Consider the following 24,241-nt stretch of genomic DNA (forward strand, 5'->3'; position numbering starts at 1 on the left):
GGGCGCGTCTGCATTGGGAGCGCGCGTGCCCGAGCCTGCGAAAGCGTGTAATTGCTCTTTTTCAGCGCATTTAATGCGTTTCTGAGCTTTTATCAGTGGACGCACCTGCTACGCGGCATGGTACACGAGTAACTATGCAGGCACGTCGAAATTGCGTCGATACATTCACTGTTTCAAGAGCCTGCTGACCAAGAAAAAAAAATGTCAATCAAAATTTGCACGGATCTGCCTAGCTCCTTATTCAATCAGCACGTTGAGCTGCGTTACATCATAGGCGACTACTGGCGAACTACAAAGAGAGGAGAAGTATCAAAACTATGATTAAATCATGCGCTCGTTTTGTCAGCAGTCTCTACGATATCCAGAGCACCGTGTTCTTCATATGAGCCTACATTCGCTCGATTGTTTCACGAGAAACCCTAGTGTAAGTAACGTTGTCACATAATTAATTGGTGACGACTCTTTTTTACGATGCCAGTTTTATGGAAGATAGAAAGTATTGCTTTCCAAAAGGCTTATTATATAATAAGCTTATTAAAAACAACACTCAAACATATTAAAAAGTGCCAATAGTATATATAGCCAGTCTATTATTCTGCGTAAATTTATTGTAACCAGCTCTCATTTTGTATTGATATCTTAAATTGTGCTGGTTTCCAAATATGCTATTGGCGTAACGCTATTGCAAGCAAGTTTATGACGATGTTTTGTATTATAAGCGTAGTTCTATCCATAAGCGTCAAAAGTGTAGGCAGGCAGTGGTGCATCTTGTTTTGAGAAACTTACCTTCCTTGTATATGCACACAGTAAACACACACACACACACACACACATATATATATATATATATATATATATATAATGCTTTTATTACAGCTACTATTTTTAGGCGGCGCATTTGTAAAGACACGCTATGTTCCGCTTCGCCAACTGTAAACTATTGGCGCAGGGCTACCCACGATTTTTTTAGGGGATGTGGTGTGCAGCAGAGCGGCTAACTTTGGCAATTGGTGGTCGCTGTGAATGCCTGTAACTATTTTAGTATACCCTGAAAAGTTAAATTACCAAAGCATTTCATGGTGTAGGGGGTTCAGATTCCCTTCCTCTCCCCTCTTTCCTTGTGGCTTTCTGGTTATGCGTGCGTGTGACACAGTATTTGTTATTTTAATCTCACAGCTTTCTGAGCACAGCTAACTTCCAATTAATCAGCTCAGTTATTCCGAATATTGTAGACGTCTAACCAACGAAGAAAGAGTTAAGAGAGAAGAAATCAGTATAAGACACACCCTTTCTAAATTATTTTCGACATCTCACAAGGGCTTTTATGGAGCTCAAATTCAGTAGATGGGCGTGTCAAACTTCAAGGGCTATGGCATCATATGTTAGACATGAATGATGGGCAGGTGCGAAGAAATCTGCATCAAGAAATCGCGACGGGGGAGCCGAAGCGCATAGCAGTTCCTACACGCGGCGCGCGGTTCTTTCAGTGCTATTCGACTGCAGCGCCACCGGGTGCTTCGGAAACTAGCACGCAAGCGCAATGACAGCTGTAGGCGGGGCCACGGTGTTAGAATAGGATCAACCATTCTTTAGCAGAAACTATTCCAACACCGTGGGTGGGGCCTTCACTGCGTCGTCTGCTAGAACCAAAAGCGTTAGCTAGAGCGCAGCCGCTCAACCAAATTGCGCCTGCTTTGCGGTAAAGCAAGCATCACTTTTGTTATGTGCACACACAAATTGAGAAGTTGGTGCTGTTCTCGAGCAGCGCAGAGATAGTGACTTTTTTTGCAAGCAATCGTACAAGTAATAAACCTCGACCCATACATGAGCAAAACTTTCAAGCCGCGCTGGCACTGCCACAACTAAGCTATTCAGTGTAACAAAAATAACACCCCGCAGGTCACACGACTGTTTTTGATCAGCGCAAAGTTGAGCGCTGCGAAATGGGTGACGAATATTTTATGTAAAGCCTGATATAATATCTGGCAACGTTTAAACTTTTTGATTAGTTACTGACCTGTAAACAAAAGAACGTGACTAGTCTATTAATCTTTGAGAACTGATATATAACATCGGTGTGTTACCAATAGCGCTCCTAGCGTGTGCTACCGACAACTCGCCACTATTCCACCCTTATTCACTGCTTACCAGCAGTCGTGTTTCTTCGTGCCATTCATCCAGACTAACTAAGAAACGTTCTAATCAACTTAGAAGTGTGGCAGCTTGGGCTAGTCCGTATGGCATGACGATAGTTATAGCGCGAGAACAAAACGACGACACAGAGACAAGAAGAACACGAAAGACACGAGCGCTAACTTCCAACTGAGTTTATTGCACAGAGCACAAAAATATATAGAGGAGACAGTAACCATGTGATAAAAAAGCATATGGCACAAAGAGCAGAACACGAGTAAGAGAAAAACAAAGACAAAACAAAAGCACAGAAAAACGGTAAAGAAAAATTTATAAGAAAACGAAACAGAAAAGTAAAGATAATTTAACTACTTGCGCGCACCGAAACCTTCGAGGAACCTGAGTTCCTTCTCGGACAGAGCCACGGAGGGCTTGCTGATACAAGGCACCTGTTCGCGTGCCATCTGCGTGAACAGGTGTCTCTGTATCATCCATCTGTCTCTGTGTCGTCGTTTTGTTCTCGCGCTGTAACTATCGTCGTTCTAATAAAGTTTTCAGCATAACTCGTACGGGGCAATCGGTGCACCAAACAAGCGCCAATGACCAATTTTTACTGTTGTGAGCAGGTGCAGAATAAAGTTCATACTTTTTTTTGCCTCTGGGCGACACAAGGCCCGCTTATAGCTTCATATCTTTCTAGGCTTGAAACGTTAGCCCTCTGCGGTAATTTCTTTTGACCCTTCCATTCGTAGCGCCATCAAACTGATCGCCACGTGATCAAAAGGCTGGATACGTTCGGTAGTACTTCATTTCAGTATTGCCTCCCGATCGAAGGACAATGCCAGAAGACGAAAGACGACGCATCATAGATTTATGCCGGCGAGAATGTTCTCAACGTGCTGCGATGAGAAACCGTCCTCTTGCAACTGCTAAACGGATCATTCAAGCGTACTGGAATGAAGGACGCATTGGAGACGCCCCTCGGCAGCCTCGTCGCCGGGTGACTACAAAGAACGAAGACCTGCAAATTGTGGCAGCCATAGCGGAACAGCATAAAACTACAGTCCGATAAGTACAGGCTGAGCTCGGATCACCGACTCAGACTCAACCACGTTTCGGCTACAACCGTGAAGCACAGGCTCTACGAAGCAGGCCTTGGAATCCGAACGGAAGTCTCTCATGCGAGCTGAGAACAAGGCGAAGCGGCTACAGTGTTGTTGAAGATCACGCTCGCTGGTCTGCATCTCATTGGAAACTGGTGTTATTCACACACCGGTCCACGTTCAGGACTCGGTGGGATCATAGAACAAAAGTTTTGTGCCCTATGAACACAGGGTATGTAAAGCAGTGCTTTTAAGTTTTCAAGAAAAAGACGTGGTTGTGTGAATTTCAGCCGCTGCTTTAAGCAGCGCTAGTTACCTGTGATGTCACTGTGCAGTTCGTGGTAATACTTTATTGATTCCAAGTTAGCAGTTAAATGTTGTCAAAACCTTCTTTCGGTTAGTTAATTCAAGGTGCGAGTGATATCTAACAGTAAGCTAATTTATTGGAGTTAATTAGACGCTGAGCCAGCCTTTCTAACTCGTTGTCGCCCCACCGCGGTGGTCTAGTGGATAAGGTACTCGGCTGCTGACCTGCAGGTCGCGGAATCGAATCCCGGCTGTGGCGGCTGCATTTCCGATGGAGGCGGAAATGTTGTAGGCCCGTGTGCTCAGATTTGCGCGCACGTTAGAGAACCCCAGGCGGTCGAAATTTCCGGAGCCCTCCACTACGGCGTCTCTCATAATTATGTGGTGGTTTTAGCACGTTAAAACCCACATATCAATCATCAATCAACTTTCGTTGTTATCTAGAACACTAAACAATGTTATCTAAAACACTTAACCAGGTGCCTTTTTTTTGGTAAGCGTGATGAAAAGTGTATGTATATTAAGCAAGTTTATATCGAAAATTCTTCGTAACCCTATTTCAACTCATCAGGTAATCCGTTAAGGCGACTTTCAATTTTAAAGTTGGTGCACGTGTGACTCGCAGATTTCGGGAAGCACACCCGAAAACCTCTGTAGACGACTCGCAGGCCAATTGTCCAGCGGCTATGGCATCTCAGGCATAGTCTGCTAAAGCTCGCTTTCTCTATTTTTTATGGCAAACTTACTTTGCCCTCGGAGTCTCAATATACTTACGACACAATTAAAAATTTGCCCATAACTTCATGTTTCACTGCAAATGCCGTCGAAAGACGATAGTCTTGCGTCTGAAGAGAGAGAACAAAACGCTTATTTGATGTCCTGCGCGAGAAAATCGGTGAATTATATTCTGGAGGCGCTGCGTTTAGAGTGCCTCGATCCCTGCAGCGAAGGCGAACGAGCGCATCGAAGCACGTGAGACACGAGCGCTATCTGGCAGTTATCTTCGAAAACGAAGGGAGGCGTGAGCGCCTGTCTCGGAGGCGATAAGCTGTATAACGCAAAGCGAAGGACAGGTGCCAAAACCGTGTCGCTAAGCAAAGCGTTGGAAACACTCGCCTTTTTGTGCATACACTCTAAAAAAAGAGCGAGTAAAAAGGGTGTCTTTTTGTCCCACAACAATAATCATCATCTATATTGCGTTCCATTCTTGCGCTATCGCCCTGCGCCCGGTACATTCCGGTCACGATCGACATGCCCATTATCAGGGTTACATTGCATTCTCGATAGGAAAGTGGCCAGCGCCGAGTTTTCAAGAAAGGAAGCACACGCAAGCCTGATGACGATTATTGTTGTGGGACAAAAAGACACCCTTTTTACTCCACATTTTTTAGAGTGTAGCGTTGCAATGTCAGCATAGCGTGATAAACGCTGCAGTCCTTATGTCACAGAACGAGCGCTAAAAACGGGCGCGCCGCCAAATTCTTGCGATAACGCGCCCAGAGAGACGCGGCGAGGTCAACAAAAAAAAGAAGAAAAGAGAAAACAAGCATCCAAGGCTCCCCGGGCGCGCGACGCCTCTCCTCTCGGAAGCGTGGCTTCGCCGATGAACCTCCTCACCCCACAGCGGCGGCCGGGCAAGCGCTAGAAATTTCCAGAAGGAAAGGGGCGTGTATGCCGAGTTGAGTCATCTGTCGGGGACGGCCCCCGTACAGTCTCGCGCCTCTCCCCAGCCTCCGCTGCGCATCGCGCCGACGAAATGAGGAGAACTTTCTGGAATGTCGTGCGGAAGGTATTTAATCGAGCGGCCGAGACGAGAGAGCAGGAGAAGACGGAAGTAGCGCCAGAGTGCGTAGGGATTCCGCCGTGTAGTCGGCGAAGGTTTTGTCCGTAGGGACGAAGCAGGAGATGAAGAGGATTTCCACCTGAAGGGTGAAGGCTCGAGCTACAGGCAAGAGCGTGGGTTTACCGCTATCGAGCGAAGACGCGTGGCAACAGCTACGAGTGTGAAGCCGACGTGTTTCGGGCGAAGAAGTTTGAAGCTTGGAGAGTGGCCTATTGAAGACGTGAGGTTTCCTGGAAGAGGAACTTCGAGGGCAGCGGAACGACAACAACCCTGGACTTTGAGTGAGTGATTCTCGGAAGAGTATCATCCCGACTTCTGTTCCAAGAACTTTGGACTGGATAGGTTTTCTATCCCTTTAGTCTTTAAGTGTCTTGGTGGTTCAATGCATGCGACTGCATTGTAGTGCGTATCGTTGTCTGTGTCCGTTGTTTTGAGTGTGGCTGATTGTACTGTGTAGTACGTTGTTTGATTGGTGACGTATTGTATGTAATTATCGTGGAGAGTGCATTCTTGTGTGTTGTTTTCAATCTGCCATTTTTGAGAATATATTATTTGTTTTGTTTATCAACTCTCGGCTCTGACTTGTTCTTTGGGCCACAGCCGGCGTCCGCTGGCGCGCCAAAAAGGACCACTTCTAAATTGTCCACGCTTTCGTGGTGCGGTTCGGGGGGGGCCGATACTTCGGCCCTTGGAATTAGCCCGGCGATCGCCTCCCTATTTAACGGGACCTGGGTGTGACACCTTAGAATTACTTATGTATGCCTTCTCTAGTGTAAAGACACGCATACAGAATATTGACGTGTTATTGTGCCTCAGATAATTGCTTTTCAATTGACGATCGCACAAGTATGAACGCTGAAACTTGAGCAATATTGGTGGGCGCTGCGGATGGGGTTGGATTTTAACAGTTCTGATTGGAACTGACAGAGAAAAAGACGATTCTTTTCTCAATAGGAGTGTGCTTCCGCTGCACGAAAAAGGGGCACATTGCAAAACAGCGCAAGGTCAGAATCGCATGCAAAGAGTGCAGTCGCCAATATGCCATGTGAACGTGCAATCCTACCTTTGCCAGCGCCCAAAAAGACATGACCACCAAAATTACAGAAAATGAACACATGTGAGCTTGCATGCATCTGAAGTCGAAGTTAATGGCACAACGCAGACGGTATTAATGCCAACTGTCACAGCATGGATTAAGGCAGCCAAAACAAAGATACTTTCCCAGATCCTTTTTGACAGTGACAGCCAAAGAACGTTTATCACAGAAGAGTGCTCGCGAAAGCTTGGTTGTAAGCTCCTTGGTACCGAAGTTGTCACAATCGGTGTTTTGGGGGACAGCAAAAACAGGGCAGTTTCCACAGAGTAGAAGTAAGTCTTCTTCCAAGGGATGCCCATAAAGAGCTAGTACGTAATTGGTGCTCTGAAAGTGTCATCCATATGTGAGCAGGCCATTCCTTGCTCCAACGAGCAAATAAAGGAGATTTTGCAGGAACTGTCACTGCCCCTTGGCAATGGTCCATTTGAGCAAGACCTACAGTCGATGTGCTCATTGGTTCTGATAACTTTTGTCAATGCCTGACCAGCAGAACAAAGAAACTGAGCAGCACATTAACAGCTATCGAAACCGTCTTTGACTGGGCGGTGCAAGGGCCAACCGTGTCGAAGTGCACATCAGTTAACTTGCCCAAGCAGTCATGTTAAGAGCGTCGGTGACTGACCCGAAAACGAGGCCCATTGTTGGGCTCTTCTGGGAGCTTGAGGGTGTTGGCGTGTCTGACCCGCCGACAGTGTCCGCAAATATGCACTTCACAGAACAGTTCAACAGAAACATTAAGATGGCTGACGGACGGCATGAACTAAAGCTTCTTTGGCGAGAGAAAGTAGACCTATCAAACAACCATTCCTTAGCAGAAAAAACGGTTCCGTCTTCTGAGCAAGAGCCTTGTCGAATCAGCCGGCCTCGTGGGCGAGTACGAGGCTGAAATGCGACGACTGCTAGCCGATGGAACAACAGAGCCAGCAGGAGATGAGGTAGAAAGCCATGGTCATCCCATTTTAAATATGCCCAATCAGCCAGTTCTTCGACAGCAGAGCAGCACGAACTTCAAGATCGTGTTTGATGCCTCGTCACATGGTGTCGACGCAAAATCAGTGAATGAAAACTTGAAGAGCTGTTGTGCGTGCGTGTGGTGCGTAGGCAGTACGGCTACAAACATACAGCCATCGACGGGTCTTCTCTCACCCTATCGGACCACGCAGGCTGACCCCTTCGAGGTGGTTGGCGCTGACTTTGCAGGACATCAGTTCATGAAAAAAAAAGACCAGAAGGAAGTGAAAACGTACACTTCACTTTTTACCTGTGCTGTAACGAGGGCGGTTCATTTTGATCCGGTGACCGATATCAGTGCAGCCAGTTTTGTTCGGGCATTTCGCCTGTTTGTATGGCGCACAGGGTTGTGCAGGGTGTTGTTTTCTGACAACGCCCACACTCTAAAAAAATATCGAGTAAAAAGGGTGTCTTTTTGTCCCACAACAATAATCATCAGGCTTGCGTGCACTTCCTTTATTGAAAACTCGGCACTAGCCACTTTCCTATCGAGAATGCAATGTAACCCTGATAATGGGCATGTCGATCGTGACCGGAATGTGCCGGGCACGGGGCGATAGCGCAAGGATGGAACACAATATAGATGACGATTGTTGTGGGACAAAAAGACACCCTTTTTACTCACTTTTTTAGGGGCGAAGCTCCTTAGGGCGTGGGCTGTGCGTCCCCTGTAGCCTGTATGTAGCCACCTCTAGTTTAGTTCTTGCAGTGTTCACTAGATGGCGGTACCGTCCCCTGTATGTAGCCACCTCTAGTTTAGTTTTTGCAGTGTTCACTAGATGGCGGTACCGTCTCCTGTATGTAGCCACCTCTCGTTTAGTTCTTGTAGTGTTTACTAGATGGTGGTACTTGTAGCTGATGATGAAAAGATGCAAGATGTTGTAAACTAGAAAGCGCTACTTGTAGTTGATGAAAGACGCGAGATCTTATAAAATAGGAATGATGTCACATATGGCGCGTGTCATTGGTTGAAGGCAATCGTTCGCTTTAGTGCGGCGACGTACGCTAAAGGGAGCGTTGTAATAAAATCCGTTCGCTGTTGGCGCGCGCTCGGAGTCGCCGGATGGATAAGGCTGCACAGCGGAGAGCGCAAGGCGGCAGCAGCGCGCGCTCGCAGACAGAATCCCGATGTGCGAGCGCGCGAGGCAAGGGACATCGCAAGCCATCCATCGTCTAACAAATAAAAGTTGATTTGTGTATATACACACACAGCGTTTCTCACGTCTTTACATGATGATCGACTGGGCGAATTACACGGAAGATTCGCAGTTTACCGATGAATCCCTCCGGAGCTTCGCCCATTCATCATCATTCACCCCGTGAATATGCCGTAATTTTTTTAGAGTGCAGACGTTTGGGCGCGCTTCAAGGGAGCTCGCACTTCTTTGGAAGGCTCTCCGGCCCCCCGAAACTGTAAGCAGTTTTGATAATGCCAACATAGAGTGTAAATTCATCGAACATGCACCATGGTGGAGGTATGAACGTTTTGTTCTCAGCGCAAAAACAGCTTCGAGGAAGGTCCTAGGCCTCCGGAGCCTCGACTTTGTTGAGCTTTGACAGTACTAGCGGAACGAGAGGCTGTTGTCAAATTTCGACCCCTAAAGCCCAAAATATATGCAGCGTTTTTCCGGCGTTTCGTAAGCCAGCGTCACTCGGCGTCGACACTGCCGGTGGCCAAAACGTCCACTTCTGGGCGATTCAGACATCTGCAGCAAGCAGCGTCAGAGTCAACGCCAGAAGCGAGTCGATGGATGGAGAACCAATCGGCGCACGACTGCCAGCAACTTCCCCTACGTAACAGGATCGTTGCTTCTGCCAAAATGGCTGCCGCCTACCTCGGATCTATTAAGTCATATTAAGTGTGAATACGCTTTATAAGCGACCCCAAACCATCCACCGCCATCGGCAGCGTCCGCAGTCTTCTCTCTATCTTTAAAAGAAAGAGGACTTGGCGGGCCGCAGCGCGACGCTCTACCGAATAAGCCACGGACGCGACGCTGATATCGGTGTCAGTAACGCGCCTTATACCCCCTCCCCCTTCGCTCGCTCCTCCGCTCTCCTCGCTCGCTGCAGCTGCGCGCGCACCCCTCTCTCTCGCGCACCCACCTTCTCTCTCAGTCTCCCGTCGAGAGCGAGTCGTGAGGGGGAGTAAAGTTAAAATCCGTTGGCATTCGCCAGTGAGTTAACGTAAACTCCCCCGTGTGATCAAATTGCGATTCCCAGGAACCATTACACCATAAAGGCACCATAGCGCGATTAATAAATATAATAGTGCGAATTAATAAATACCCCTCATAGCATCACCCCGTGTATTCGCACTTAACCATGTTCACCCTCGGGGAAATGTTTGGGAGCTTTTATTGTCTCTGTCTTCGGAGCAGAAACAAAATGCTATAGCTCAGGGTTGCTATTGGTGTTTTCGGAGTAGATGCATGTTCCTAATGACTTCTGAATTCTAAAACATTACTTAAGCATCTAATAAATATTTATATTGATTATTAAACATGCCATATGCAAGTACGCTGCTAGTATACAAGCAGTATAGTTGATCTAAGTCATGGGCAGGGGTCAAGAAAGTTCGACCACATTCATACTATCAATCAGTAATAGAGAAATGCTCAGATTATAACCAACCACTATACATAGCCTTCATAGATTAGGAGAAGGCGTTTGATTCGGTAGAAATATCAGCCGTCATGCAGACACTGCAGAATCAGGGCGTCAATGAAGTATATATAAACATCCTGGAAAAAATCTACAGGGGATCAACTGCTACCATAGTGCTTCACAAAGAAAGCAATAGAATACCAATCAAGAAGGAAGTAAAGCACGGAGACACAATGTCCCCAATGCTATTTACCACATGCTTACAGGAGGTTTTCAGAAGCCTAGAATGGGAACAGCTAGGGATAAGAGTTGATGGAGAGTACCTTAGTAACCTGCGCTTCGCCAATGACATTGCATTGCTGAGTAACTCAGGGGACGAATTGCAACTAATGATTACGGAGTTAGACAAGGAGAGCAGAAAGGTGGGTCTTAAAATTAATCTGCAGAAAACGAAAGTAATGTACAACAACCTCGGAAGAGAGCAGTGCTTTGAGATAGGTAATAGTGCACTTCAAATTGTAAAAGACTGTCTACTTAGGGCAGGTAATAACCGCGGAGCCGAACGAGATTGAAGTAAGTAGAAGAATAAAAATGGGGTGGAGCACATCTAGCAAGCACTCTCAGATTGCCACTATCCCTTAAGAGGAAGGTATTTAACAGCTGTATCTTGCCGGTACTCGGCTACGGAACAGAAACCTTGAGACTTACATAGAGGGTTCAGCTTCAATTGAGGACGCAGCAAGCAATGGAAAGAAAAATGGTAGGTGTAACCTTAAGAGACAAGAAGAGAGCAGAGTGGATTAGGGAACCAAGGGGGTTAAGGATATCATAGTTGAAATCAAGAAGAGGAAATGGACATGGGCCAGGCTTGTACGCTTGTACCATGCCATATTAATGCTACATTATAAGTCGTATTGTGAAGCCTGTATACAGGACGTGAGTGTTTGTTAAGCATGAGTTATTTTCACTGTATTTCTAAACAGACGTGCAGCTGTTTGGTAGGACACTTGCTTGCCACGCGAACGGTGTGGGTTAGATTTGGTAGAACACTTTCTTGGCACGCGAACGGTGTGGGTTCAATGCTCACTCAGACCGGTAAATTTTTATTTTTCGTCTGCATGTTTCATTGTTCGGTAACAGACAAGATTTTTCGCTCACAGCCAACGACGTCGACATCTTAATTTCTGCGTAAGGAGCTCTTTAACGCTATCACGTTAAAAAGTGCTTCAACTGCGTCATTTCATTGCACGTCGCTACATGCGAAATGCCCATTCTATCGAAATCAAGTAACGTATAGATAAATATCATCGTTAAGAAGAAACACGCAGGTAACATTAATAGTGAGCTTTAGTTCATCCGTAGACTTGTTTGAGCTCCCGATACATTGTTACTGCTGCAGTGACCATGAGAGGCCAGATATAGGTGGGGCCATCTTGAAACGCAAAGAACCTGGCAAGCACCGAATTCTGACAGAACCCTACCATACATTCGCCGTACCGATATTCCATAGCCTCCTTGTTTGAATTACTTGTACCTGGTCTTTTTGTACCTGGTCCGGGCACAAGTTCATCCAAATTAAAAAGTTTAGTCTTGGGCACACCCACTGCTGCCTTCGTTACGTCACCACGTGACATGAGGTAAGTCGTTGCTGCTAAAAAGTTATGCTACAAGTAGTAGGCAGATGAGCTGTATGGCAATGACCTAGAATACACTGGAGTTGAGCATAGCTCAGAGTTGTCGTACTTTATTGAAAGACAACATCGTGTAACTATGGCAGGCCGTATTGATCACATAATCATGTCAGCTGATTATGGCAATTTTCTGCATGGTCAAATCAAAAAGGCCATGCAGAAAAGGCTTAATCCGTACTGAAGCCACACCACATATTTCTTCACTTTCAAATGAAAAGTGCAACGTATGTATGATGCAGTTATCATCACTGATGAAAAACTGATATTAAAACATAGCTATAATGAGCACAGCAATAATTATGTGGTGCTACTTTTGAGAGTGGACCATTCAAAATTTTACATTGCAAAAAAAAACGTGCCCCCTGTTCCCGCCAGGGTTGCCACTGACTTTCGAGAGAAATTTGCCAGACCACGAGCGAACAGTCGCTATTTTTCTTCTAACTTTGCCAAAGTCGCCACTCTACATATATGTGGTGTGCCATTTAATAAAAATTGCTAATCATGCATAGCCCCTAGGAGTGATGTACCATCCATAACCCCTTAATTACATCGACATTTCTCAATGCCAGTCACATCAACCGCTTCACCATAGAAGAACTTACCAAGATACGGCATGCACACACCAGCAGTGTCCGTAATGCTACCGCCTCATAACAAAAAATTTGCGATGCTTCTAGATGCAGCTAGTACAGGGCGAGGCAGTCACTACAAGAGAGGGAGGTGTGCATGGCCTGCCTGCAAATTTAGAGAATTTCATTGCAGGGCAATCATGTGTCCCATAATCGAACACACTAATTACAAAGTAACAAAAACAAATTCAAAAGTACTGCGTAATCATCGCAATACCCGCACCACACTGAGGTCATGCTTACACTACACATTTCTCTCAATGCAGTTTCTGAAGGCTACACAAAGAAGCCGACTTCTTGACCGGCCCGAAAAATATGTTAAAGTTAAACTCTACATACCAAATTAGGGGGTACTACAGCAGTGAAATTGATAAGCTATTCAGGACAGTTAGAGCTCTGGTTGTAACATGGGGCTTAATTGTTACCAGCCAATTCAGAAGAAAACTCTTGAAGTACCCAAGAAACGTAGTATAACACCACAGCTTCACGGCACGAGAAGCAGTCCGCAGACCTAAATTTTGCTAAGAAAATTGTGAAGGACGCACCAGTGCGCTAGTGCTCGCAGGATCTTTGAATTCAGGAGATGCACTCGAGCAACAGTACAGATGTACTGAATTGCGCTTAAAGTCCGCCTTCTTCGAATAGATCTCAAACTACGAAAAACATTAAAAAAGTGTCAATTCGTTTTGGACACCCTGAGTATAGAATGCATAACTTGGTTGCGACGTAAGCCGAAAATCGGCAAAAATTGACCACGTCGCCAATATTAACTTTAGGTCGCCACGGGCCTATCAAATTCGCCAATTTGGCAAAAAGTAGCCACCAGTGGCAACCCTGGTCCTCACCCCGCCCTATTTGCCCCTTTTCTATTCACAGTTGTTAAAAACCCTAGTCCAACCCTCTCAAGCCATGGCTGGAGTAACTTTCAGTCCTGGCGACTTCTGGAAAGGTGTTCCCTTGGGTGTCTTTGGTCCCTTCTGCCCGGGTGTCTTGGGTCCCTTTTGACCAGGCGTCTGGGGTCCCTTCTGACCAGGTGTATAGGGTCCCTTTTGACCAGGTGTATGGGGTCCCTTTTGACCAGGTGTATGGGGTCCCTTTTGACCAGGTGTATGGGGTCCCTTTTGACCAGGTGTATGGGGTCCCACCTGCTGCCCTTGTGCTTTAGGTCCTCCCTGTTGCCCAGGTGTCTTGGGTCCCTTAGGTGTCTTGAGTCCTGCCTGCTGCCCAGGTGTCCTGGGTACCCCTGGTGTGTTGGATCCACCCTTCTGCCCAGGCGTCCTGGGTCCCCCCTTTTGACCAGGTGTCTTAGCCCCCCTTTGTTGCCCAGGCATCTTGGGTCCCCCTTGCTGACCAGGTGACTTGGATTTCTTCCTCTGTTTCTTCTGCTGGGCAGGGGTATGGGGAGAGCCCTTAGGACTGGGGCCACCAGGCTGCTTGTTGGGGGTCTCCCTTTTTGCAGTATTCGTGCCTTCTTGCGTTTGCAGATTGCCTCCCTTCTTGGCCTTTTTGTTCTTTGGGCTGGGGGCAGCATTCTGACTTGTATTGAAGGCAGGCTTGTTATGTTCTGCACATCAAAATACAAATAATCAGCTAGTTTCATGCAAGAATGCAATGCAACATGAGTAAACATTACGAGTATTCCTCCCCAAGATCACAGCCAATGAATGTCAGACCCAGAAATGCTCTCTCCCTACACAAACTGATACACTTTACCCACAAACAGTGAACTACTTCAGTTTTTGCACTTGCGGCTCTAATAAAATTCAGCATCCACTGATGCCAAGACATGACTAGGTTCAAGTGGATGCTGAATTTAGCATCACATTTATCATCAGCTTTCTAATGAAGTATCTGTACACAATCAATATCTTGCCTGAAACTGAGCTGTGCAGTCATGTCGATACACAAGAGCTTCATAATGTACAAACTGTTACAGCGTCCCAATGTCCAAAATCGATACCAAGTCACTAAGCATCGCTGTTGATCGGAAAAGCAAACCTCAAGACATGCCAGACAAAAAACATAAAAACATTGCCTTGGCAGAAAACAGCCCTTTAACTCGAGAACACCTGTACAGTTTCTGGTCACACTGTTCAACAGCAACACCACTACTCACACTATCTCAGTAAATCAAGCCAGGAATACATAATCAACCAGTAGCAGTAACGCTCATGTAGGTTTAAAAAAAATCGTTAGCCCAAATAGGCCATGTCTTATTGAAAATGAAACACCACAGCTTCCTTGCAAGGCTTTTGACTTTTTCATCAAGCTGTTATTGATAGAGCTCCGTGCGTAAATCTGAACAAATCCGATACTCACTTGCCAGTAAAAATTTTTGGCGATTCGTATTTATCTGATGAGCTCAGATTTTACAAGCACATTCTCAGCATTTAAATGGCATATTTGAACCCGACCATCATATATCGAAAGAAGCACACCTCCATGAACTCCAGTTGCTTCATAAATTATGCTTGCATATATTACACGCTTTGAGGTTATAATACAAACGTAGGTACTTTGTATTCAAATATTTATGCTGGTGAATACATGTTGTACGGCCAACCCTCCCAGACCTCTAAAGCAGTCACATGGCTCACATATTTTCGTACTCGGGCATCATTTTATCTAAGATTTCAGAGTATTGAGAATAATAATATAATGGGTCCTTTATTATTCATCCAGAAAATGAGGAAAACTGGGAGAAAAAGGTGAGGAGCACCTCACACTAGCTCCTGCCCCATAAAAGTACACTGCCACAAAACCAGCAAAACAGCAATGCAGCAGAGGAAAAGTGCTTACCCACCGAGAAAAATTTCAGTCATGACCAAAGCACACACAACACAGGCATGTCAACTCGCATATCACTGTGCCATAACACTCTGCTACATGGGTGAGTACACTACCGAACCAAGCTGTGCTGACTTAGCCAGTCTTCAAAGTCACTCTAAGCAGTACTCCTCACGCCAAACAATAATTGCCATCTGACTTGCTCGTATTTCTTTTCTTGAAAATGTGGCTCTCACCACTTTCCTATTAAGAATGTTACGCTAATAGTTGATAGTGCACACGCCATTTATGATCAGGAAGTGCCAGAGCTAGGGTTACCAACTCTTCATTGAAGGAATTAAAATGGGGAGAGGAGGGTGTACACTAATAGAGGCAGCCACAGAAATCAGTTTTCTTTATTGCAGTATCTTTTAGACCAATCCGTTATTTTATTGTTGGGGCCTCTTGAAGTTGAACTTCAAAAAGAGCTGCTCCCAACACTTCAGCTTTTGCTAGAGAATGTTCTCAGAAATGTTCTTGCACTCCACACAAAAGTTCAGTTAATATTCTCGAGGCCCCTCGCAGCCATACCCCACAAAAGTGTTTCGTGAGGGCGATTCATGCAAACTATGAGTTCCATAGTGTAATGCACGCTGTTGGGTGTGCACTGAATCACATAGGAATTTTTAACCCTGTGGATGGTCTGGCCTAAATCTCAGGCATAATGCTGTCTCGAAAGAATAAAAATATACTCCGATTTAAGACAACAAAATATAGCAGTTCTATTTTGTTGTGTTAAGTTGGAGTATATTTTTAATCATGAACTCACCCGGCTTTTAACATTTTTGCATCCCGAAAGAGACGGCGTGGGACTCTGGATGTTATATAAAAAGTCGGAACTGTCCCACAAAATCAGGGATGGTTCGTAACTCTAGGCGGGGCTGTGGTGGTAACTAGAGACCAGATTATAGGCAAATAGGCCTATAATCTTGCATTCCTATCATGCCATTTTGACATATGAGCACGAATTAGAGGTCCAAAGCTTTTATATTGTTTGTATAGCGCCTATAAATGGCTATTTTGGACGTTGGTGCCTAAATTCTGTTTTCAAAATGCCTGTTTTCGAAATTGGTGCTTATATAAACGCTATTTAACCTCCAGTTTTGCTTTCAAGTATTGCTGGAGTCCGGTATTCATGTTACCCGGCAAAATTGAGCTTTCGGAACACTGTGGGGTGCAACCGATACTCCATCTCATAAGTTACTTTCAGCATTGATTGATTGATATGTGGGGTTTAACGTCCCAAAACCACCATATCATTATGAGAGACGCCGTAGCGAAAATTTCGACCACCTGGGGTTCTTTAACGTGCACCCAAATCTGAGCACACGGGCCTACGACATTTCCGCCTCCATCAGAAATGCAGCCACCGCAGCCGGGATTCGAACTTGCGACCTGCGGGTCAGCAGCCGAGTACCTTAGCCACTAGACCACTGCGGCGGAGCTTACTTTCAGCATTGTCATACCTACAAGGTCTTTTAGCTAATAGGAAGGTCAATTAGCCTCTACACATGCATTCATCCACGCCGCGTCGTCTGGTCGCATCTCCGGCGTCTGTTCGCTTGTGTAGGGAGCAGGATGTGCTTTTGTGCATTGGCAGGATGATGAAGCACAAATGCGTGCCATGGAGTGTCATCTAGGAAAAGTGTAGATAAAAAAAAAAACACTATCCATGTGGCTTTTGTTTTACTTGTCATTTACTTCTTAAATGGCGCTTCACTAGGTCACATGAGAAATCTTACTTAGACAGTGGAAGTTGTTGCGTGCTCAATGAAAAGCTTTGTATCACTATAATTTTTTAATTGGTTCATTACAAGCTGCGAAAGTATGCAAGGACGTGAGCTTGAAACCTTCACCACTCACTCGATGTAGATTTCGCAAGCCCAATTCCTTCCCTACCACATTTTGTATCTGAGCAACTCGGAGTTGAATGATCACGCGATGCGGACACATCAGCATGTCATGCCCGCGTAAGGTACATTTGCATGACATGCTCATGCCAGGCCGTGCACGCAGGCGGTGTTCTGTAGTTTCGACGTTCTTTGTAGTGTACTGCCTATTTCTGTCGGATGGATCCCTCTATGCGCGCATTTGGAGAGGCTGCCATGGATCACGTATCCTTACCACGATGCACAGCATCGTTGTAAGGATACGTGATCCATCCACAGTGTTCCGAAAGCTCAATTTTGCCGGGTAACATGAATACCGGACTCCAGCAATACTTGAAAGCAAAACTGGAGGTTAAATAGCGTTTATATAAGCACCAATTTCGAAAACAGGCATTTTGAAAACAGAATTTAGGCACCAACGTCCAAAATAGCCATTTATAGGCGCTATACAAACAATATAAAAGCTTTGGACCTCTAATTCGTGCTCATATGTCAAAATGGCATGATAGGAATGCAAGATTATAGGCCTATTTGCCTATAATCTGGTCTCTAGTTACCACCACAGCCCCGCCTAGAGTTACGAACCATCCCTGATTTTGTGGGACAGTTCCGACTTTTTATATAACATCCAGAGTCCCACGCCGTCTCTTTCGGGATGCAAAAATGTTAAAAGCCGGGTGAGTTCATGATTAAAAATATACTCCAACTTAACACAACAAAATAGAACTGCTATATTTTGTTGTCTTAAATCGGAGTATATTTTTATTCTTTCGAGACAGCATTATGCCTGAGATTTAGGCCAGACCATCCACAGGGTTAAAAATTCCTATGTGATTCAGTGCACACCCAACAGCGTGCATTACACTATGGAACTCATAGTTTGCATGAATCGCCCTCACGAAACACTTTTGTGGGGTATGGCTGCGAGGGGCCTCGAGAATATTAACTGAACTTTTGTGTGGAGTGCAAGAACATTTCTGAGAACATTCTCTAGCAAAAGCTGAAGTGTTGGGAGCAGCTCTTTTTGAAGTTCAACTTCAAGAGGCCCCAACAATAAAATAACGGATTGGTCTAAAAGATACTGCAATAAAGAAAACTGATTTCTGTGGCTGCCTCTATTAGTGTACACCCTCCTCTCCCCATTTTAATTCCTTCAATGAAGAGTTGGTAACCCTAGCTCTGGCACTTCCTGATCATAAATGGCGTGTGCACTATCAACTATTAGCGTAACATTCTTAATAGGAAAGTGGTGAGAGCCACATTTTCAAGAAAAGAAATACGAGCAAGTCAGATGGCAATTATTGTTCGGCGTGAGGAGTACTGCTTAGAGTGACTTTGAAGACTGGCTAAGTCAGCACAGCTTGGTTCGGTAGTGTACTCACCCATGTAGCAGAGTGTTATGGCACAGTGATATGCGAGTTGACATGCCTGTGTTGTGTGTGCTTTGGTCATGACTGAAATTTTTCTCGGTGGGTAAGCACTTTTCCTCTGCTGCATTGCTGTTTTGCTGGTTTTGTGGCAGTGTACTTTTATGGGGCAGGAGCTAGTGTGAGGTGCTCCTCACCTTTTTCTCCCAGTTTTCCTCATTTTCTGGATGAATAATAAAGGACCCATTATATTATTATTCTCAATACTCTGAAATCTTAGATAAAATGATGCCCGAGTACGAAAATATGTGAGCCATGTGACTGCTTTAGAGGTCTGGGAGGGTTGGCCGTACAACATGTATTCACCAGCATAAATATTTGAATACAAAGTACCTACGTTTGTATTATAACCTCAAAGCGTGTAATATATGCAAGCATAATTTATGAAGCAACTGGAGTCCTTACCACGATGCACAGCATCGCACCTCTAAAAGTCCTCTAACGGACGATGCACCAAAAACATGCCAAGCGTTGTGAATGCTGGCACTGGCCCAATGTGAGAACGGCAAGAACACTAACGCAAACAAAATAAAGGCAGCTTAGTTTCGCATCTCGCTCTACACGAAGTTAAAAAAATAACTCGCGTAGATTCTGTTGATGTGTTTTAATATTTCCGTCAACCTTCAGTTCAGGCAACAGATTGCTCAAATTACACACGTCTCAAATAGTTTTCGCAGTGTCACATACTACTTTGACGTACGCAGGACCATTCAATCACCTCCACCATGTATTGTCATGGTGCGCACGCCCGTGAGATGAAGGTCAAGCGGTGTTCAGTCTGACATTTCACCTCTCCATGGCGCGCGTAGCGCTGCAAATCATGGCAGATGAGATCGCATGAGCGCCCAGCGCAAGCATTCCTTATCGCTTCTCGAAATTCTCAAACCTACATAAGAGCCCTTTAACTCTTTCGTGCACAAAACTTCATTTTGGCGGGAAACAAGAGTTTTGTTGAAAAAAATGGCGAAATCTTTTGCTGAAAATAACTTTTTCGCAAGAAACAAAAAATTGAATTGAAAAGAAAAATTGAAAAGAAACACAAATCCCACACGTATTTCACCAAAAATTTGAACTTGGTCAAAGTTCATTGCACCTATACTTACGATTTTGGGAGCCTACAACAGTGTTTTGCCTGCCTACTTTTGTCGCCTAAAACACGGTTTTTCGGTGCCTATAAATCCGACCTCTAGTGATAATTCAATGCTTTAAAGGGGTAAATAATTATAGCTTATCATACCTCCCAACCTAGCAGGATGAAAATTCGGGAGATCACAGCGAGGAAGGGGGGTCCTTTTTTTTCTTCTTGCAATCTAACAATATTGAGACTACGACATTTACGACGCGCTGTCGTTGCTTCTGTAAGCTGCGACTACAAAAGCACGGTGGTTTAGGGCCTCCATGCATTGTGTTTTCGGCACCTGCACCTATACCGCTTCACATCCTCACACTTCGTGGGCATTTTCCTAAACAATGGCTCTGCGTGATCACTTACGCTCAGTGGCATGTTGTGTTTCACAAGAAATCCCGTGTATAGACATTCTGCTCTGACTGTACTGTCTTCGCAGCTATTTCGGAAAAATTTCCTATGTTGTCCTGTCTATATGTCGGCCTTGCTACCGTGCCAAATGCTTACATCACAGGCGCTCGTGGTATACAAAATCAATACATACCACCTTCTCGCAAAGTGGCAAAGCACGGAAACTCAGTCCAGAAACACTTGCAAGTATACTTCTTTACTTTTGAAACCACCATCGACTTTCTAACTGAAAACACACAACTCCCTAAAACCACGTAACAAACACAACATACGTCTAGGAAAGCGATGTAGGCCTAGCGTACCCCGCAAGGTAGACAGATGCAAAAGTTGTGGTTGCCTACATTTGGTACGGTGGTGACCGGGTTTCGCGGCCGCCAGCCTTCGCCCAGGTGCATAGTATACTACAGGTCCTAGAATATACTTAGTCGTACTCTATGGTATGGCTGTATGGCTACAATGAACTACAAGTGTAGTGGCGAGTGCTCTTCTGCAGCAGGAAAGGCTGACGTAAGCGCGTGTCTAAACAAACAAACAAAAAAACGGCTCTGTTGTGGCAGTCACTATTCGGGAGATTTGAGATAACATTCGTACAATCCGGAGATTAGGTCGAAATTCAGGAGTCTCTCGGAAAATTTGGGAGAGTTGGCATGTATCGATTATGGCTATAAGGCAGAAATACTCCCTAAATACTAAAAACCGGAATATGAGTCGACTCCCCACCCTAACTGTAACTACTGAAAATCAAAATAAATTAAGGAGCACATGGAAGGACCTAACCAGCAAACTGCACCTTTAGTGACAAAAACGCAAATTCAAATGGTGCACAGCGAATATCGTGTTTACACGTACATTCCACCTAGCATAAAGCCAAGAAATGAGCTTACAAACGTCACAATCGTCTTTATATGCACTTTGAAGTCACCAACAGCAATGACGACGCGAGCACAGCTCCCGTATAAAATTTGCAACCTTCATTTCCAACCCCAAGATATGTTGCAGTCTGGCACATAAAGATTTCTTTCGATCATTACGAGTTCTGATGTGATCCTTGCACATCCGCCAGCCGCGAATGTTTTTTGTGGTGCACTTGGTGTGCCCACTGAATAGCTGCCGGCATCACAGGAAGCAACAAAGAAATAGTGTCCGGCGAGATTTGAGCAGTGAGAACACCTAGTGTGAACTTTCAAAGCCAAGGCCCCCATTCACGTGCACATGCACTAGCATCTCAAGACATTTCTCACACTTGAGACCAGATTTATTTGTGCCTTGGCGAACTCGATCGCTGTTTTCTTGAACTCTATGGTAAACTGTTGTCAGCTAGCACTTGAGACCCCCCCCCCCCCCCCCCAAAAAAAAAAAGCAGCTCGGAGCCCAAAGATATTCATAGGACGCCCGTAGTGGCCAGACTTCCGACGTTTTTCTGCCAATGACCGGTATATAAAACTGAGGTCAACTTTTTATGGCTGTTTTTTGTTTCCTTAATTAGAGTTTTCAGCAAATTTCACTAAAGTTATTCAGGTTTTATGCTCACTTACGTGATAAGAATTCAAGGCCGGAAAAGAGTCGGCAGTGCTCGCATCAGTGCGATTGAAAACTACCCATGCAGTATGACAAAGCTCACAGCCTCAACAAAGAATCATTCATTGAGAGCCTGGTATTGATTTTGATCACCGAGAATACTGAAATAGAAGGATGTGCAGCAGCAGCAATTTGGTTCCCCAAAGTGTCCTTTTTGTGTAGCCAGCTAAATCTGGTGCCACCGCTGCTGCAGGTGTGTCCACTTGTGTCATTTCTGCAGACGCATCTTCCGAAAAGGTGCAAACTGCTTCGTTTCTGTGTTTCAGACGCACAACTAGAGCTTAGTACAAATTTTATTGCTCAGGAAACTGGCACAGCAAAATAAATTCTCGAAGTGGCGAAGGCGGTGGCAGCATGTATGAGGGGCTAAATGAATGTGAACGTTTATGACGCATTTAGACATGGTTTTGGCTGCTCTGCTATTTTCATTTCGCTTTTCAAGTATGAATGCCTCAGGACCAATTTTTTAATGTCGACTTCGCGACGCAGTTTTCGGCCACTTAGGTGGCAAATCCAGTGAATTTGCGTTAGTTTGGCTGCTTTCGCCTCTTTGAGGCCAAGTATAATGCGCTTTTTCACCCCCCACATCGGTAGTATTTTGAAATCAAACCGCTCCTACTCTGTCGATACCTTCCAGCACACACGTCAACTTCACCTGGGGAAGGGTGTAATAAAGATCTTTCACATCGATTGAAAATGTTAAAAGTTTCCAGTTTTTCATTGCTTGTGAAATGATTTTGATGAACTCTGGTTATCTCATGCGCTTGATTAACTGCCATCGTCATAAATATAAGCAGGAAAGGAAGGGCAAACGCCACGGAGCAGGCAGCCAAGATTGCTACAATACCCTACATGCATGCCATTTCGCATAACTTGCAAAGGACAGCAAGAAAGAACGGTGCGGACACGGTATGTGGGTGCACTATACCCATATAAATTGTTGTGGGGGAAGATTTAGTACGTTATAGCCTATGGGATGCGGGCAGGTAATGGAAAAACGTTCATTGAAGTGGAAATTTCGCTGTAGCGAGGTTTGACTGTATTAACTCTTTCGTTACCACAGCTATTTAAATAGGAGACTCGTCCAGTGATGATTAAGCACATATGCCATACAATAAACACGCTTCGTTTGCTAACTGGTACATTAATTTTACTTCATGAAAAAAAAACTTATGCACGTGTACGGGAACACCCTAAAAACTGGCCTTAATTTCTTGGAAAATAAAAACGTGTCGCCCTTACACGTTTTTACACAGTTAGGTCGAAACTATAGGAGCCTGGCAACTACGGGCAATGGAAGCCAACCACCTTAAGGGGGGATGCTACACCTTCCAAAAACTCTTATTTTTGCGAGTACCTCAGTCAAATTTGGAGAGCCTATGTAGATTTTACTGCTGATTTCAAAAATCTAATTCTTTTTTTGCTGTGACAATTAGTTTTAAAGATATAATGAGCTGTGGCTTTTCCAATTAAGGCCTAATTAGCTAATTAACTGTAACTTGGATATTGATGTGCAACCTATAGAACTAATTCGGTATGTTCACAGTGTGCAATAAAGTATAAATCATTGTTCTGGGCTATTTCGAAGCAAAGTTGTGGGATGTTGAATATGACATGAAAAATTTCCCCATTTACACTTGAAACAAAAGATCCATTTAGAGAATTTTCTCCAAAAATTATTACAATAAAACTTACTTTACGACACATCCCCTGCATTTATCTTCGAAACAAAAAAGAAATCGTAATGATAACTCAGATAGAACAAGAGATATTGCTCCGGCATAATGGGAAGCACATGAAAATTGTCGTTTTGAGAAATCGAGAAAAAACGTGGGCACACATTTTTATTGCAGAAGATGCAACAAGACAACCTCAAAACGCACCAGAAGCATAGTCTGAATGCATTTTGTGCTCATGCCTCCTCTTCACTAGCTTCCGGAGTTCCAATGAGGCTGTTCTTTTCTTGTTGGAGACAATGCTGCGACGGTGGTCTTTTTCTCTCGCTCTCCAGGCACCAGTACTTGTCGCATTCATGTCCATTTCACCTAAGATTGCCGTTGCAGAATTCAAATTGCCCGTGTTGAAGCGCAGCACTGCTTCTGCAACAGCTGCTTCAACAGCGAACAGGGACGCATGGTGCTCCTTGGGGGCCAAACTCCAGATTACCGAATGTAGGCTCTCGGAGTTCTGCGTTTTGCCGCGTTCGCACCTCTGAAGCAGGGCTCTTTCCGAAAGCCGGGTATAAACCGGTAGTAATGCCTCTGCCACGTCTTTCGGTAGATTGTAGGCATGCCTGGGGTCGGGCTCACCCTTTGCTTTTGCGGCATTGTGCCGACACCATGAAGTTTCACCAGCTGGGCACAGACTGTGGTCCGAGCATTCATCAGTGGAGGTGACGTGGCGGTGTGTGGCCATCACAGCCTTTTGCATCTCGCCCACGTCACCTTCATGCGATTTCAGAGCCCGGCCATAATATGTGCTCAGCCTGGTGATCAGCTCACCTGTGAGCCTGCCTTTCCCACCAAGGCCTCTTTTCCCATCGCACTTTTGTTTCTGCACCAGGTT

General features: G+C 45.1%; 1 protein-coding gene across 2 annotated transcripts in view; it reads right to left on the bottom strand.

Annotated features, from left to right (window-relative positions):
- Positions 1-12,909: 12,909 nt before the first annotated feature.
- Positions 12,910-24,241, bottom strand: part of LOC119161516 (uncharacterized) — a 69,882-nt gene continuing 58,550 nt past the window's right edge. For both annotated transcript variants that reach the window (XM_037414038.2, XM_037414039.2), the window contains exon 9: positions 12,910-13,983. In XM_037414038.2, the coding sequence (XP_037269935.2) occupies positions 13,322-13,983 (662 nt within the window). In that variant the 3' untranslated portion in view covers positions 12,910-13,321. The remainder of the gene's footprint in view (positions 13,984-24,241) is intronic.

This window comes from Rhipicephalus microplus, chromosome X, assembly GCF_043290135.1.
Source record: "Rhipicephalus microplus isolate Deutch F79 chromosome X, USDA_Rmic, whole genome shotgun sequence".
In the NCBI taxonomy this organism is placed as follows: domain Eukaryota; kingdom Metazoa; phylum Arthropoda; class Arachnida; order Ixodida; family Ixodidae; genus Rhipicephalus; species Rhipicephalus microplus.